We start from the raw sequence: 16,435 nt of genomic DNA on the forward strand, positions 1-16,435 counted from the left end.
TTGTGACTTTAATAAGAGTCTTTTGAGCACTATGGCAGGAGTGGAAATCTGAAGGCTAAGACTTAAACATGGAGTTTTGGGAAACATGGGCACGGATTTGAGAAGTGACAACATGTTCGAGGACTTTGGAAAGGAAGAGGAGGTTGGCGATGTGGCAGAATTGCAAGGACAGAATGGCCAAGGTTTGTTTGTTTGAGGAGAGTTGTTATGACAGCAGATTTGAAGGAAAGGAGACAGTGCCTGAGAAGAGAGACCATTTACAATATCGGCTATCGTGGGTGCCAGAAAGGAAAGTTGGATGACCAGGTTCGAGAAGGCAGGAGGTGGGTCTCATGGACAAGCTGTGCTCAGAGAAGGCATGAGGGAAGATTAGGTATAAACTAGAGAAAGATGCAAGTTTAAGGCTAAAGCAGGGGGAGCAAACCTTAAAAGAATTTTGGTCAGGTGGGCTGGGGAAAAGCAGGAAGCGGCAGAGACAGCTGATTGGATGGTCTGAATCTTAGGTTCAAAGAAATCCAGGAGCTTCTCAAACTTTTGTTAGAGGTGAGGGTGAAAGAGACAGGAAGGAGGGGTTTAAATCGAGCAGTGGAGAAAAGATGTTAGGTTATCTTTGTGCTCTGGGGTGATCCTGGAATAGTGAATAACTTTGACAGGCGAGACCAGGACCCAATAAACAGAAAACTGTCTCTCAACAGCAATACACACAGGTTCCCGGACATCATACTTACCGATCTGAGACTGAGCCACCATTGTTGATTTTCGATCACACAGTGGGGAAAACGGCAACCCTAAGTCTGCTTCACTATCACCCTGTATAGAAAATGGTATATATTCAAAATTTAAAAAAACATTACATTGTCAAATGATAGTTATATATTCTTGAATGAAGGATAGGTAACAATAGCAAATGCTGATCTGCATGTGTATTTGGTGGGGCACAGGGGTGAGAGGGAAAGGCTTTCTGTTATTTCATATGCATCTAGCCCTGGCACCAAAGCTATATTGGCACCAACTTGATTAGATGTAAATAATAACATGCATTTGTTGTGAGAAAAGTATATGTAGACCAATATTAAATAGTAATGGTTTGAAAGTCCATGCAGGCCATTCAGTATTGGCACATGAGCAAGACACAATGGAATTGTAATCTAAATCTAGCTGATGATATCAATTTTTCCCCTTCCACAGTGCTGACTGGGCAGGGGAAAATAAAATAATTTTTTTGCTGCTGTGATTTCAAAAGGTTTTAACTGAGTGTTTAATGATACATAATTAGTACCAGATCAGATTTAAAAATATTGTTGTATTTTTTTGCAGTTGCGATTTTAAGTGGAAAAAGTTGATACCAATATAAAGCAAGGAACACTGTCCACTTTTCTGTTAAAATAGTAATGAGAAGAAAATATAGTTTATAGTTAACTGGCGGGCCAGATTATCATTAACTTTGTACAAAGGGCAGTTTATTGGCTTAGAGATCTCAGCCATTCTCACTAAATCTTCACATCACTTCCATCCAATTATGTGGCTTATCTAGGCCATAAGGCATTGGTTAACATGACATAAAATGGTTAAAACTGGACATTTCTTGGAGACCTCAAACATTAGTTGCATGACCAATCACAAACATTAATAGAAGCCATTGACACTAATATTTAAAAGAAATTGAAATTTAAAACTACATTAAAATTTAATATTTAATTTAAGTTCAATTTCTTTTTGGATAAATGCTTAAGTTCTATAAATAGTCATCAGTATTGATTTTAACTGTTAATCCTGGGATGATTAATAATGCATTTAGAACATGTGCCCTGTCCAAATTAATGTCTTGCATTCAGAATGGTGTTGGAGACAGAATTACATCATCCATGGGGCCTTGTATCATCCTTCCAAATTGTTATTCCTCAAGTCACTATAAATGGGTGAAGTGCTGCTTAGAACAGAAAATGATGATGTGAACTAGATACAAGGCAACATTCGGCTAAGTAATGTATACCAATAGATAATATGATTAATTATCATTAAGTTATATCCTGAAAATGTAAAGTTAGCATTTAACTAAATCACTGTTTGCAAGATTGGTAAATGACAAAGCAAAAACTTGGGGTCAATTTTAACCTAGGACAGACACTGGGCGATTGCACAATTACTCAATGCTCTCAGCAACAGCTCCAAAGCATTCTGAGAGCAGGGGCTCATTTACATTTGATGGGCGAACTGCACGTGTTGAACCAATTCTCACAGGCAGATGACCAATAATGATAAGCAGGAAGTTCTGTGTCTCACTGCGGAGCTGAGCCAGGAGCTTTATCGATGAGGCAAGAGTAGCAGAAAACATGTGACTGGATTGGCAGCATGTATCAAGATTTTTGAATACCATGAATGCCCACCAGTACTTTAAATTGTTTTGGGGTCCTATGTGTGTGATCACACCCTAATTAGCATTTTAGAATTGTAGCTGTCTTGGCTGCTCATGCAGAGGCTCCATGGAAACAGACTGGAACAGGGCAGTAATAATACTTTCACAATTTTAGGGGGCAGAGGGAGTTAAAATCTATCTCATGGTATTACAGCAGTCCTGTGTGCTAGGAGACCAAGTGCAGAATAGAGGGAGAGCTGAATTAGGAGAATAGGCCTTGACTAATTTCTCCCTGAGCTAATGCACTTTTAAATTTATTAATGGAGACAGAGGCAGCTATTCAGTGAACCAGCCTCATTAAGATACTAGGTTTGAATCAATAACATTTAAATGAAAGCCTAACACAATTCAATATTATTCTATTATTCTATATATTCTATTCTCAAGTGCTTATTTGAAATAAAAGAAAGGACGCCTCCATTGATGAAGGAACTCTTATGTCGCTTTTGTGTGTTTTATTTGCAATGTTAACAATAAAATGAGCGTTTCTGAAATTTTCATTATTTAATTTGCCTAAATATTTTGAAGAGCCAACTTTATTTTATTCTTTTTCTTGTATTGGTTGATAAAGTGCCTAAAGCACAGTATTTCATGCTTCCTTTATAAAGGAGGTGAGTCAGGGAAGCATCAGTAGCCTTCAAACCATGGGCCAATTTTCATCTTTAGTGTTCCTGCTGCAGAGATTCACAAGCTCATATTGGGAATTGAGTATTGCTCCCTTCTACATGATTTTGTATTGGGTAAAGAGACATTTTATTTTCATTAGTACAAAGTTTAAATTGCCAATCTACCTGTGAATGAGTGATGAAAACCTTCCTGGATTGTCCAGGTTAGCTGAACAAATTTTTGCCAACTGTGGCGAAGAAACTTGGAACACAAGTTTGGCACTGTCTCTGGTTGACAAACCAGTGTTACTCTCCTTCACTGATAAGAGTGCAATATCAAGTATCAAGCTACGCACATATTGTTTAAATAGGTGACTGATAACATTAGTAAACATGGCCAGGACTATCAAAATTTCTGCACTGACATATTTGACCAATGTCACTGCACTTCTACATTTCCCAAAATGGCCAAAAAGGCCATACACCCAACTCGGATGGCAGTAAAAAGATTGGGGTGAGATTTTAACTCATTTAAATCCCATCCATTTAACAGTGTTAAAATTGGGCCCTGAATTTATGTTTCAATATTTTGATGGATGAAGTCCATGGAAGATTTAGCATGGCAAGGATTTAAATTGTATGCTGCATCTTGACTGGGTGCCTTTTTCAGGCATGGACAAAACTATAAGGCAAGGGCTTGGCATGGACAAGTAGTAAATGTGGAATTTGAGTCATGCTGGCTAAAAGAGCGGTGGATAAGAGGATGGTGGATAGGTGTGGTAGTGATAGCAAGATCTTTTTAACTTTTCCATTGTGATGCCTCATTTAACACGCAGCATGGGATTTCAGCAAGAATCTTGTTCCCGACTGAGTATCTGTTGATTGGACAGAGAATCTCTGCTGTGCTGTAGGGTTAGAAGGGTCAAAAATCTCATGGTGGTCTCACAATCTCAATATCAATCAAACAGCAAATCAGGGTCGTGAAGAAAGGATGTCAAAAAGCTGCTCCCAGCTGCAGAAATCACTTTTGAACACTCTCCACACCCTTGAGGCTCACCAGCTCCTCTCTTCTAGTTTTCACTGATCCAGGCAACAGCTGCACCTTCTAATTCACTTTCTAACCAACCCTGGGTATGTTGTAAGAATAACAGCAGGAAACTCAGACCTGCAGGTTCACTGACCCTCATTACAAACACGCAAATGAGCTTACTTGGAAATCAAAGTGCACTCCATGGGAAGGTCTAAAACTTGAGGAAGTTCGGGAATTCTGTTCTGGGGGGGAGGGGAAACTGGTATCATGAGATACAGGGAAGGTGGCAGGTTGGATCCAAGATTGGCTAAGTGACAGGAAATTATTTAGGCTTAAATGTGGGAGGCATCATTGGAAAATTTGCAGATGACACAAAAATTGGCCATATAGTTGATAGTGAAGAGGATAGCTGTCAACTCCAGAATGATATCAATAATTTGGTTGAGTGGGCGGGGAATTGGCAAATGGAATTCAATCTGGAAAAGTGTGAGGTAATGCATTTGAGGGGGACAAACAAAGCAAGGGAATGCTCAATAAACGGGAAGTTATTGAGAGGGGTTGAGGAAGTGAGACACCTTAGTGTGCACATCCGCAGGTCCCTAAAGGTGGCAGGACAGGTGGCAAGATGGTCAAGAAAGCATATGGAATGCTTTCCTTTGTTGGGTGAGGTATTGAATACAAAAGCAGGGGCGTGATGATGGAACTGTATAAAATGCTGGTTGGGCCACAGATGGAATTTTGTGTACAGTTCTGGTCACCACATTACAGGAAGGACATAATTGCTCTGGAGAGATTGCAGAGGAGATTTACAAGAATGTTGCCAGGCCTTGAAAACTGCAGCTATGAGGAGAGATTGGATAGGCCAAGGCTGTTTTTCTTAGAACAGAGGAGGCTAAGGGGTGGCCTAATTGAGGTGTACAAAATTATGAGGGGCCTAGATAGGGCAGACAGGAAAGAATTGTTCCCCCTATCTGAGGGGTCAGTTACCAGGTTTATAGGTTAAGGTGATTGGTAGAAGGATTAGAGAGGGCATGAGGAAAAGGTTTTTTACCCAGAGGTTGGTGGGCATCTGGAATTCATTGCCTAAGCTGGTGTTGAGGCTGAAATGCTCAACTCATTTAAAAGGTACCTGGATCTGCATCTGAAGTACTGTAACCTGCAAGGCTATGGACCAGGAGCTGAAAAGTGGGATTAAAGTGAGTGGCTAGTTTCTTTTCTCCCTTTTTGGCCAGCAGAGACATGATGGGCTAAATGGCCTCTTTCTGCACCGTTACTTTTTTACGATTATGGTTCATGGTTTAAATGGGGCCCTAGTTGACTTGTCCTAATTATACATGGAAAGAGTGAGAAACTTCTGAGCTGAATATTCAAAATGTTCTATTAACAGGAAGCATAAAATAGAATAATTGCTGTTAATGAAAATATTTCTAATTAGATGATGTACAATATTCACATGACAAGACACTGACTTGGGAACATTTCTATAATAAAGCACTTATAAAGAGTGTTCCTATTGCATGCGTTGTGTGTTGTTTTGTAGTACATCAAAAGCCTTTACCTGTCTAAAGAATTCTTCCATCAATGTCATTGTCCAACGGTAGTGCTGTTGCCAGGTTTTTGCAGGGTGACTTATATCTGCTGCATGCAGCATTAATGACATAACTTTGGCTTTGTCAGTCCTGAAAAATCAAGGACATACGTATGACTTGTGGCATTCAAGGAATGTAGGTTGGTATTGTGTGATAGATAATTACAAGTTTCCTGCTTTTAGAAAGAAAAATCAAGGAAAGGAGATCACCTCACCCTTCAGGCTGCTGCAACGTATTTTTCATGGTCTTGATTTGTTGAAAATGACAAGACATGTCGGTCGATAAAACCATCTCTATCACCAATGAACGCAGCTCCCTGTTTGATTTATAAAACATGATGTTATGACTAACTGATTGACAATGCTAAATACAGGAATAGATCTGACTGCTAGCTTTCTTTCCATGTCTACAATAAATAAATGGGAAAATATATAAAAAGTACTGAACGTCTAATGTTCCCACGACTAAAGGAATGTCAACCCTGAAGTACAGTTCACCAGCTGAAATGCCAGCCTGTCTCAATATTCTTGCTCAAGCCAAATGTATTTAGGGTTAATTCTTGCCCTTTAGTTAAAGAATGTGAGTTTTCTGCTAATTTGGTCAATTGGTTTAAGTTAGAATGGTGCTAAGGGGCCATCATCCTTTAACACTCACAGGGCTCTCTCCCTAACAGTGCTGTGGGTGTGCCTACACCACATGGACTGCAGCAGTTCCAGAAGGCAGCTCACCACCACCTTCTCAAGGGCATTTGGGGATGGGCAATAAATGCTGGCCTAGCCAGCGACGCCCACATCCCATGAGCGAATATAAAAAAAAGTACCTTTGCACTCGAATCAAAATAGCACAGTTCAAGTGCAACACTTTCAGCTGCCAGAAATACAGGCAGCTGGCAGCTGAAAATCTGGCAGGGACCTTGTGCTATTCAAGTGCTAGAATCAACTTTCAGGCAGAGCTGTAAAAGGGCACCCAGCACTCCCATCCAAAACAGGCAGGAGGTTGCACAATTATGCAAATCAGGACCAAAGCCTGTACGGTCCTAATTGATGCTTTCAAGAAGAAGTGGGTGAAGCATGAAGGGTCCAACTTGTCCTACTTTCTCTAGGCATTGTGAGGCCTAACCCATAGTCCCTAAGTATTCTATTTTAAAAAAAAATTGGATTGTTGTAGTTCCTTGAGAAGTCAGGATTGCCCACAAACTTTGCCTGCCGGCCTGGTGCATGAAACTACTGAACAATTAAAATGTGTCTGCTTGGTGCCCACAGCTCGCCAAAAAATATTAGGAAGATAGGAACATAATTAGGCCATTCAGCCCCTTTAGGTGGCTCCGACATTCAATTAGATCATACCTGATCTGTATCTTAACTCTGCCTTTCCTCCATTGTACTGGAATCTATAATACTGAGAAATCTATATCAGTTTTGAAGTTTTCAATTGACCTCACATCAACAGCTTTTTGGGGATAGGAATTCCAGATTACCACTACCCTTTTGCGAAGGAGTGCTCTCCTGATATTACTCCTGAACAGCCTTGCTCTAATTTAAAGTGATGCCCCATTGTTCAGGACTCTCCCACCACAGTAAAGGTTAATGCAGCATTGTTCTCACTGCTTCCAAGGGCCAAACTTAAAGCTTCAACCCGAACCTGAAAAGTTGTCTGGGCCTCCTGAATACTGAATCCCTTTTCTTCTCACCTGCCATGGAGGCCTCGAAGAAGATTTGAGTTCAAGTGGCTGTAGAAATGAACCTGTCTCTTCCTGAGACTCGGGCTTTGGGAATGAGAAGCTGCAATATCTGTCGTGCTTTTGCATATCTGTGGTGGACTGGGATGAAGCCTGGGGTAGGAGCTGGGGCTAGAATGAAGTTTGGGACACGTGATGGACTGCAAAAAGGGCAGGCTTGGAACTCAGACTAGCTGCAGAATGATAGTCAAGTTGCAGGTTAGAGTTTGGTCCTTGTAGACAATGTAAACAATAATGTATTAATGGTCACATGACTAGCATTACCAAATAGATGAGCAAACTGCATTTAAACTAAAATGTTTTCAGGACTCAAACGTTAAAAGTTATACAAATTATAGCAACTGTATAAACATAGTGATGAAAGCAAAATACTACAGATGTTGGAAATCTGAAATAAAAACAGAAAATGCTGGGAAAATTCAGCAGGTCTGGCAGCACATGTGGAGAGAGAAACAGAGTCAATGGGCAGAATTTTGGGTTCGGCGGGAGGATGAGATTGGTGGGCCCGGGAGTACCAGGAAAGGTGCCACCAACGGTGGTAGGCCCCCGACCGCGATTTCACATTGGGGGGCCAATCAAGACCCGCCCGAGTGTGAGCAATGACTCCCCAATGGCCGGGTAAGGGCAGGCAGCAGAGGAGGGCTGTCAGTGACAAAGACATCTTCAGTGTTGTTAACAGGAGATTATAAATTATGGATTCAAACACGGCTGCAGATGTCAGGTGGGAGGGCAGGTTGGGTGGGCACTCGGCCTCCAGTTTTTCTGATGAGTGCCTCGTGTTCCTCCTGGAGGAGGTGGCTGCCAGCAGGGACACCCTTGTCCTCAGGGATGGAAAGCGGAAGCCACCACATTGAACAGAACGAGCTTGGGAGGAGGTGGCAGCGCTGGTCAGCAGCCATGATATGGTGCGGCTCACCTGGGTGCAGTGCCGGAAAAGGTTTAATGACCTGCTGCCTCAGGAAGGGTGAGTACCGCATTGGCATGGATCAGTGTGTTGAAGTGATAAGGGCTGACTGTCCCCCCGTGGAGCTCAGGGGTGTTAGATTCTGAGTGTCAATTGTCAATGACGCCAGAGATGGCCAAGGGGGTGAGAAATTGGACTGAGTGCCTTGCGGCTCCAGGGCCACGACTCAGATGTGCCCTGCAAGGTGTTCCTTAGGTGGGATTGGCCAGGCTGCAATGGTGCTGCAGGTGGAGAGTGGACGAATCACTGCTCCTCTGTCCATCAAGGAGAAGACAGCCCATAACAGCATTGGCAGGTCGCAGACTGGCAGAGGCCCGGCTAACCTCCTAATCCTAACCAGCTGTGAGTAGGACACCTTGGAGCTGGAGAGGCACCACGGACCTTGGTCAACCAGTCATGGGAATGCTGGGGTGTCAGACAATTTTAAGCTACAATATCTGTAGTGCTTTTGCATGTCTGTGGTGGGCTGGGATGAAGTGCACGGAGGTGAGAGTTTCGGATGGTGCAAACATTCTTGTGTAGTCTCATCATTGATGGAACCCTCAAAACTGGATTTCTCTTTGGTCATTGAAAGATGATGGCACCATGATGCAGATCTCCATGGTCTCACTAGAGTGCCTGGCATGCACAGTGACAGGGTGATGACTTAAACTAATGACAAGTCATTTTTCTCCCTTAGCTTTGCCACCATGCACCCAATCGCAGGACCCCGAAAACCCACCCTGACGCTAGAGGACCAGGCTCCAGATGCACCTGTGTCACACCTGCTCTCTGAACCAGGCACCAGCACAGGTAGCAGCACCTCGTTGGGCATTAGGTCTTCAGCTAGAATGTTGGTGCACAGCGGTGAGGGCACTTCACACTAGCTTGAGGTGCTGGCGGACACCTGCAGTACCCAGGGCACGGGCAATCAGAGGGCTGCTGGGGACCAGGAGGATGCTGAGTCGAAGGCAGATGATGAGCCTCTGGAGTCGTCCATTAGGTAGCAGATGCTGGATGTCCAGCGAGATGTGTGGGAGAATCTGGTGGAGATCCATGAAGGTATGCATGCCATCGACCCTGATGGCCGACTGCACTGCATCCTCCATTGAGAGGGTGACAACTCTCATGGAGAGGCAGATTCAGACAGAGAATCTGGGGTTCCTGGGGTTGTGCTCAGACCTATAAGCCCTCACACAGGCTCTGACCTCAGGTGGTCAGTGTCTGTGTGGGAGATAGATAAGGCACCGAGTATCCCTGTTGGGTGCCTGTCCATCAATGGTGAGCAGGGAGGTCCAGAGCGACCTCACATTGGCACACAAACTGCCTGTTGTCTCTGCGGGCTCCCCACAGGATGCTCCAGATGACAGCAGCAGCTCCTCTGCCCCTCTGCCAGTGGCTGTGCATCTGATAAGGCTGCGGCGGCTGGGGAGATGCCAGCAGTGGCACTGGCTGCTCCCTCACAGGTGGGGCCAGCACAGGCTCCACTGGCCAAAGGATGACCGCCAAGGTCATCAAAGCCAGCAGGACAGCAGAGACAGCAGACTGTCTCCAATGCCAGTGCCAGCGAGGGGCGAGCACCAAGACGTAGCACTTGGAAACGTAAGTTTAAGGCACCATGAGAACAAGAGGGACTGGTCACGGGTAATCTTCTGTTGTGCAATGTTTTGTTGATGTTTTCTGGTCTGGGGTTGAAGACAAAAGAAGGTTCTGTTGATTTGTTTTGACTGTCAACATGAGATAAATTTTCTTTTGTCATAATGGCCTGAGTATGCTTCACCTTTATCATTTAATGTGGTGCAGGGTATGCCAGTATGTAATGCTGGATGCGGGTGGCTCAAAACTTTATTTTGCACAAGACACTGAGTGGGTCAAAGGAAAGGGTCTTTGCAGACATCTGGGATGGAGGCGGCAGTCCAGGCCTGAGGTGGTAGTGCTTATTTGGCAGTCTAGCTGAAGGAGCGTTGGATCAAGGCATCCCTGGTGTCCTGCCTCCCTGGAGGTTACAGAGGTCTGCCTCCACACCCTCAACATTCTCCTCACTGTGCTCCTCTTCTGACTCACTATTGGATTCATCATCTGTGGCCTGTGGAGTTGCCTCAAGATCCTCTTCCTCCAGTGGGCCCCACCTTGCCAGTGCCTGATTGTGGAGAGCGCAGCATGTGACCACTATCAGTGACACCCACTCTGGGATTATTGTAGTGCACCCCTGAAGGGTCCAGGCATTGGAAGTGGATCTTCAGAAGACCTATGGTTCTCTCTATCACTGCCCTTGTGGAGGCATGGCTCCTGTTATAACGCTGCTCTGCCTCTGTACTTGGGTGGTGGAGAGGTGTCATAAGCCACCTTTTCAAGAGATATCCCTTGTCACCCAACAGCCATCCATCCAGTCAGGCTGGAGCACTGAAGAGCCTCGGCACCTGGAAGTGTCTCAGGGTGTATGCATCATGGGAGCTGCCAGGGTACCTTGCACAGAACATGCATCCTGTGTTCACGCACTATCTGCACGTTCATCGAGTGTAAACCCTTCCTGTTGACAAAGGTATCCGGCTGACCTGCTGGCGCCTTGATGACCACATGTGTGCAATCGATGGCAGCCTGGATGTGGGGGAACCCAGAAATCACTGCAAAGCCTCTGGCTCGCTCCGCCTAGCTGGCTTCATCCATATGGAAATGAATGAAAGTCAATAGCTGTATGAACAGTGCTTCTGTCACCAGCTTGACGCAACAGTGGACAGCTGATTGGGAGACTCCACAAAGATCCCCCATTGACCCCTGGAAAGAGCCGGAGGTATAGAAGTTGAGGGCCACTGTGACCTACAGAGCCACTGGCATGGGGTGCCCACCCACACAGTCGGAGCTGATCTCAGGTCCAATTAACTGGCAAATGGAGGTCACAGACTCCCTGGAGAGGCAGCATTTATCTGAAGAAGAGTCATACAGACTTGAAACATTGACCCCGTTTCTCTCTCCACAGATAATGGCAGACCTGCTGAGTTTTTCCAGAACTGCAGACCTAGGTTCACGTTTGTCCACTTTTGGCCTCGAAATCCAGGCAGTTGATTCCTATTTTGGTTTATGTTCATTTGTTGGCTTTTACTGTTTGAATGCTGCGGATCTGGAGGTTTAGAAGCTGGGGCTGATTCTAGTGCCGTTACCTCACTGGTGCAGAATATTGAGTTCTGTTAGTATCAGCAACTTAGAAATATGTAAATTAACAACAAAATGAACTTAAACTTTGGTAAGTGGCTGAAAGGTTTCACAATGGATGCCTGTACAGTGCACAAAGAGGTAAACTTAGCCTGACCCTTGCACGCCCCTTCCACCCCACTCCCACACCACAATCCCCAGTATAAGTCATGTTCAAAGGATGCTCCCTGCAATATTATTCTAATTTGATTAATTAATCATGCAGAAAAATCACTACATTTGCTGTTCATGATTTTTGTTGTTCATTAATCTATAAATCTATTCCAAAAAGTAACTCTTAAGGCTTTAATGTTAATGAAACTCTCAATCTCTGCCTTTATAAAAAAAACCCATACTACAGATATGTAAAATGTTGTTTTGTCACTTTCTTTCGACCACAAACATTGCCTAAAGAGTGCTAATCTAATGCAAAAGTGTTTGTGGCTACCTTGAATAAAGAATAACTGAACTCATTTTATCACAAATCTATATTCACACCATAACACCAAATGGTAGGGAGACTTGTATTTGTACAATATTTTTGCAGATGTCTCAAAAAGCAATCCATTTGAACCTAATATTGGAAAAGTAATCTTTTATACAGTTTATTTTATTCTGAAAAGTCTTATCTTACCGCCAATCATCTTTAGATAAATTGCACATAATATTCATTTCTTCATCTTGCATTAATCGGTAGGCAGCACTCACATGATAGTTTTCAAGAACAGAACGATCATTGTATAAAATAGCTACACCTGATCTGTTAATAAATAAATGAAACATAATGATTGACATTAAATATGTTGTTCTACAATTAAGTGGCCACAAAAAACTACATTAAAAACAAAGATACTGAAATTACACCATCAGGTATAAGTATACCGAGCTAATACATTGGACAGTCCTTGGTCTTTATTTTAGTTAAGGCATTAACCCATTGAAGCTAACAGAAATGAACTAACGGCTCCATTAAAATAACAGAGAAATTTCAGATAATTACGCTAAGTGATCATTGTTTAATATGCCATGGTGCAATTTTTGAGGTCAAAATATTAAGTAATAATGTTCAACAAAGGCATCTGGTAACTTACGACTAGGACCAGATTTTTGTGTTCGAGACCAGTTGCTAGATCTGGAAAATGTCCTGACTTGGCAGACCCACCTGGGTAGAAAGTGCCTGTCAGACCCAATTTTCGTTCTGGGGTGTGGATGGGTGGTGTGGGATGTGCTCAGGCCTATCGCTCCAGAAGCAGATTAGAGGTGGCCACGGGATTTTATTCCAGTTGTTGGGCTTATATGTTTTCCCCTCTAGTCCTCACACCCCTACCCATGCCCCATGCCACTTCCTGCAATTATTGAAGGCATCATGGTAAAAAATAGTTTTGAATAATAATGCAGAGCGGACTGGGTCAAATTGGTCACCCCACCCAGCATTTAGTTCCATTGCCTTCAGTAGAACTGAATATCAAACAGGTGGATAAATGGCAAACCAGCCTGGTTAACACTAGCACCCAAAGCAAAGTTTCAATCCCCTGATCTGGTGTAACCCTATTAAACAATATAGAAAGCTAAACCACTTATATTATCAAGATCTCCACTTTGGAGGGAATTTTAGTGGTGAATTCATCTGGAAGTTTTATTCTTCACGTTTTGCAATGTTGCTTCCTACCTGGTTTGAATGTGGAAGTTATTTGTGGTTCCCGTATGCTCATAGTCATGAATAGCAGCTGCAAAGAGCATGGCCAGAATTTCCAGTTCTGTAAACCAGTGCTGTAACAGAAAGGGTACAATTCGGGAAATAGTCAAAAACAACACTCAGCTCAGATTAGAAGATGCGACATGATTATCTCTGGAAAATCACACATCTGAGGCACTCAACATTTCTCAGTGGCAGGTGACAAGCACAAGTCGGGCTGGATACAAGCACTGTACAAGCTGCTCATTAAGCCCGACCTGAGTTCTATTTAAATGAAGTGCCCATTCCATAATGCCATGATGGTGCCTGAGCAGTGCTTTGACCTCAGGGAGCCCATTGGAATGTGTGCTGGATGGGAAGGCACCATAATATCTGAAAATAAAAATGGGGCACTTTCTGCCCTTACCCATCACTGCCCAGTGCTCCACCCCATCAACTGAGAACCTGCTGTAGCAAAACCAACAACCTGGATTTCCCTGGATTGGCATGAGTTGTAAAAGGTGCTCCAGAGGTTATGCAAATAGTCTGACTTTGTTTTATCTGATGAAGGCAAACCACTTATCCCCAGGTCGTGATGATACAGGATTTGAGCTGCACAGTCGACCCCAAGAAGCCTCAGCATATAATTCATAATCTACATATCTCTAGTTTGGAACAGATTTTGTTTTTTGCATGTATTTGAGGCTTTTTGAGAAACGGAATGAGCTTCTGGATACATCATAATAGGAAACTGATTCTTGCAACAAAATAACTCTGAAAAATAAAACAAAGTCTGACTTTGGAAAGACTGTTTTAGAGGAATATTGGTTTCTTTTTTGGGATTGATCTGAGACTGTTAGCTATTTGTTATTTATGACAAAGTAAGTTACAAACCATAAAGGAAAGTGTCTATGGACTATCAAACCTAAGTAGCCGGAAGAATTAAAGCTGAGATGAAAGGAACATCTAGGGAGCATTTCAAGGGGCTTGAGCAGTATTGGATAGAAAAAATCTAGCTGATACATATCACATTGGGTAAGTACATAAAAACAGCCTTATTATCATGGAGCAAAATACTTGAAATGGAGCAAATGATTCATTTGAAGTAATTAGGTGAGAAGAAATATTTCTCCAATTAACTATTAGGGCAGAATTTTACAATGGGGAGTGGACAGCTGTCCCTCCTGATCGAACATTAAAGTGGGCATGAAGACATCAGGTCAGGTCCCAATTCCAAGATTACAGAAGGTGAGCAAAAGCCAACCCACTCCAGATTAAGGGCAGTTTATGAATACTTGAGGCAATTAACAGATCAATTGACTGAAATTTAATGCAGCTTGTGTGATTTAATGTTAGTCATAGAGTCATAGAGGTCTACTGTCTGCACCGATCAAACAAGTACCTAACTATTCTAACCCCATTTTCCAGCACTAGGGCCATAGCCTTGTATGCCACATCATCACAAGTGCACATCCCAATACTTCTTAAATGTTATGAGGGTTTCTGCCCCTACCACTCTTTCAGGCAGTGAGTTCCAGATTCCCACCACCCTCTGGGTGAAAAAATTCTTCCTCACATCCCCTCTAAACCTCCAGACACTTATCTTAAATCTATGCCTCCTGGTTATTGACCCCTCCAACAAGAGGGGAAAAGTTCCTTCCTGTCTACCCTATCTATGCCCCTCATAATTTTATACACCTCAATCATGTCCCCCCTCAATCTCCTCTGCTTCAGGGAAAATAACCCCAGTCTATCCAATCTCTCCCCATAACTAAAACTCTCCAGCCCAGGCAACATCCTGATAAATCTCCTCTGCACACCCTCTAGTGCAATCACATCCTTCCAATAATGCAGATTCCAGAACTGCACGCAACACTCTAGCTGTGGCCTAACCAGCGTTTTATACAGTTCCAGCATAACCTCCCTGCTCTTATATTCTATGCCTCGGCTAATAAAGGTAAGTATCCCATATGCCTTCCTAACCACCTTATCTACCTGTCCTGCTACCTTAAGGGAACGGTGGACATGCACACCAATGTCCCTCTGATCCTCGGTACTTCCCAGGGTCCTACCATTCATCGTGTATTCCTGTGCCTTGTTTATCCTGCCCAAGTGCATCACCTCACACTTATATGGATTAAATTCTATTTGCCACTGCTCAGCCTATCTGACCAGCCCGTTCTATATCCTCCTGTAATCTAAGGCTATGCTCCTCACTATTTACCACACCACGAATTTTCATGTCATCGGTGAACTTACTGATCAACCTTCCTACATTCAAGTCTAAATCGTTTTTATATACCACAAACAGCAAGGGACCCAACACTGATCTCTGTGGAACCCCAGGCAGCCAGTCACAAAAACACCCCTCGACCATCACACTCTGCCTTCCTGCCACTCAGCCAATTCTGGATCCAATTTGCCAAATTGCCTTGGATCCCATGGGCTCTTACCTTCGTTATCAGTCTCCCATACGGGATGTTATCAAAAGCCTAGCTGAAGTCCTTGTAGATTATGTCAAATGCATTGCCCTCATCTACACCTGGTCACCTCTTGAAAAAATCTAATCAAATTGGTCAGGGAGCCTGGGCAGGTATGTGCCAGGAGAAGAAACTGCCCTGAGGGAAAGGTTTGCAGACAACGCACTAACTACCTTCAGATGAATTAGCACCGGTGTCAAAACTGGCTTCCTCTATCCAAGGAGGTGATGACATCCATATGTGACATGATTATGGGGAGATCAGTTCCAACTGCGTGGGTGCCTGACCAATGCCTGTGGCACTGAAGGAAACAGTAGCCCTGAACGTCTATGCATCAGGATCCTATCAAGCATCTACAGGTGATCTCAGCGGCATTCTGCAACTGGAAAGCCACCATTGTATTAAAGTTGTAGCAGACATATTGCTCAGAGGAATAGAAACCTTCATTCGTTTCACCACTGACGACAGTCAGGCTGAGCAAGTAATGGCTTCGGGGCTATGGCAGGCTTTCCTAATTCACAAGGGTCCACTGACTGTACAAGACACCCACAGGCCAGCCAGGAGCTTTCGTTAATTAGAAAAGTTTTACATGGTGAATGTGAAGATTATCTATGATCACCATCAGTGCATCCTGCAGGTGTATGTGCAGTACCCTGGGAGTAGTCATGATATTTACATCCTCAGGTACTCCCAGGTTCCACAGCTCTTCTAATCTCCCTGATCCACTGGGTGGCTGGATAATAGGACACAAGGGATACCTGTTAAAGAGG

The 16,435-nt window shown here is 43.6% G+C and overlaps 1 protein-coding gene across 3 annotated transcripts in view; it reads right to left on the minus strand.

Annotated features, from left to right (window-relative positions):
- Positions 1-16,435, minus strand: part of pde1a (phosphodiesterase 1A, calmodulin-dependent) — a 522,967-nt gene that overhangs the window by 58,893 nt on the left and 447,639 nt on the right. For all 3 annotated transcript variants that reach the window (XM_041200982.1, XM_041200980.1, XM_041200981.1), the window contains 5 exons: positions 13,180-13,280; positions 12,145-12,270; positions 5,855-5,956; positions 5,610-5,730; positions 729-810 (listed from right to left, as the gene is read on the minus strand). In XM_041200982.1, coding sequence (XP_041056916.1) covers positions 729-810; positions 5,610-5,730; positions 5,855-5,956; positions 12,145-12,270; positions 13,180-13,280 — 532 coding nt within the window. The remainder of the gene's footprint in view (positions 1-728; positions 811-5,609; positions 5,731-5,854; positions 5,957-12,144; positions 12,271-13,179; positions 13,281-16,435) is intronic.

The sequence above is a fragment of the Carcharodon carcharias genome, chromosome 12 (assembly GCF_017639515.1).
Source record: "Carcharodon carcharias isolate sCarCar2 chromosome 12, sCarCar2.pri, whole genome shotgun sequence".
NCBI classification, from domain to species: Eukaryota; Metazoa; Chordata; class Chondrichthyes; order Lamniformes; family Lamnidae; genus Carcharodon; species Carcharodon carcharias.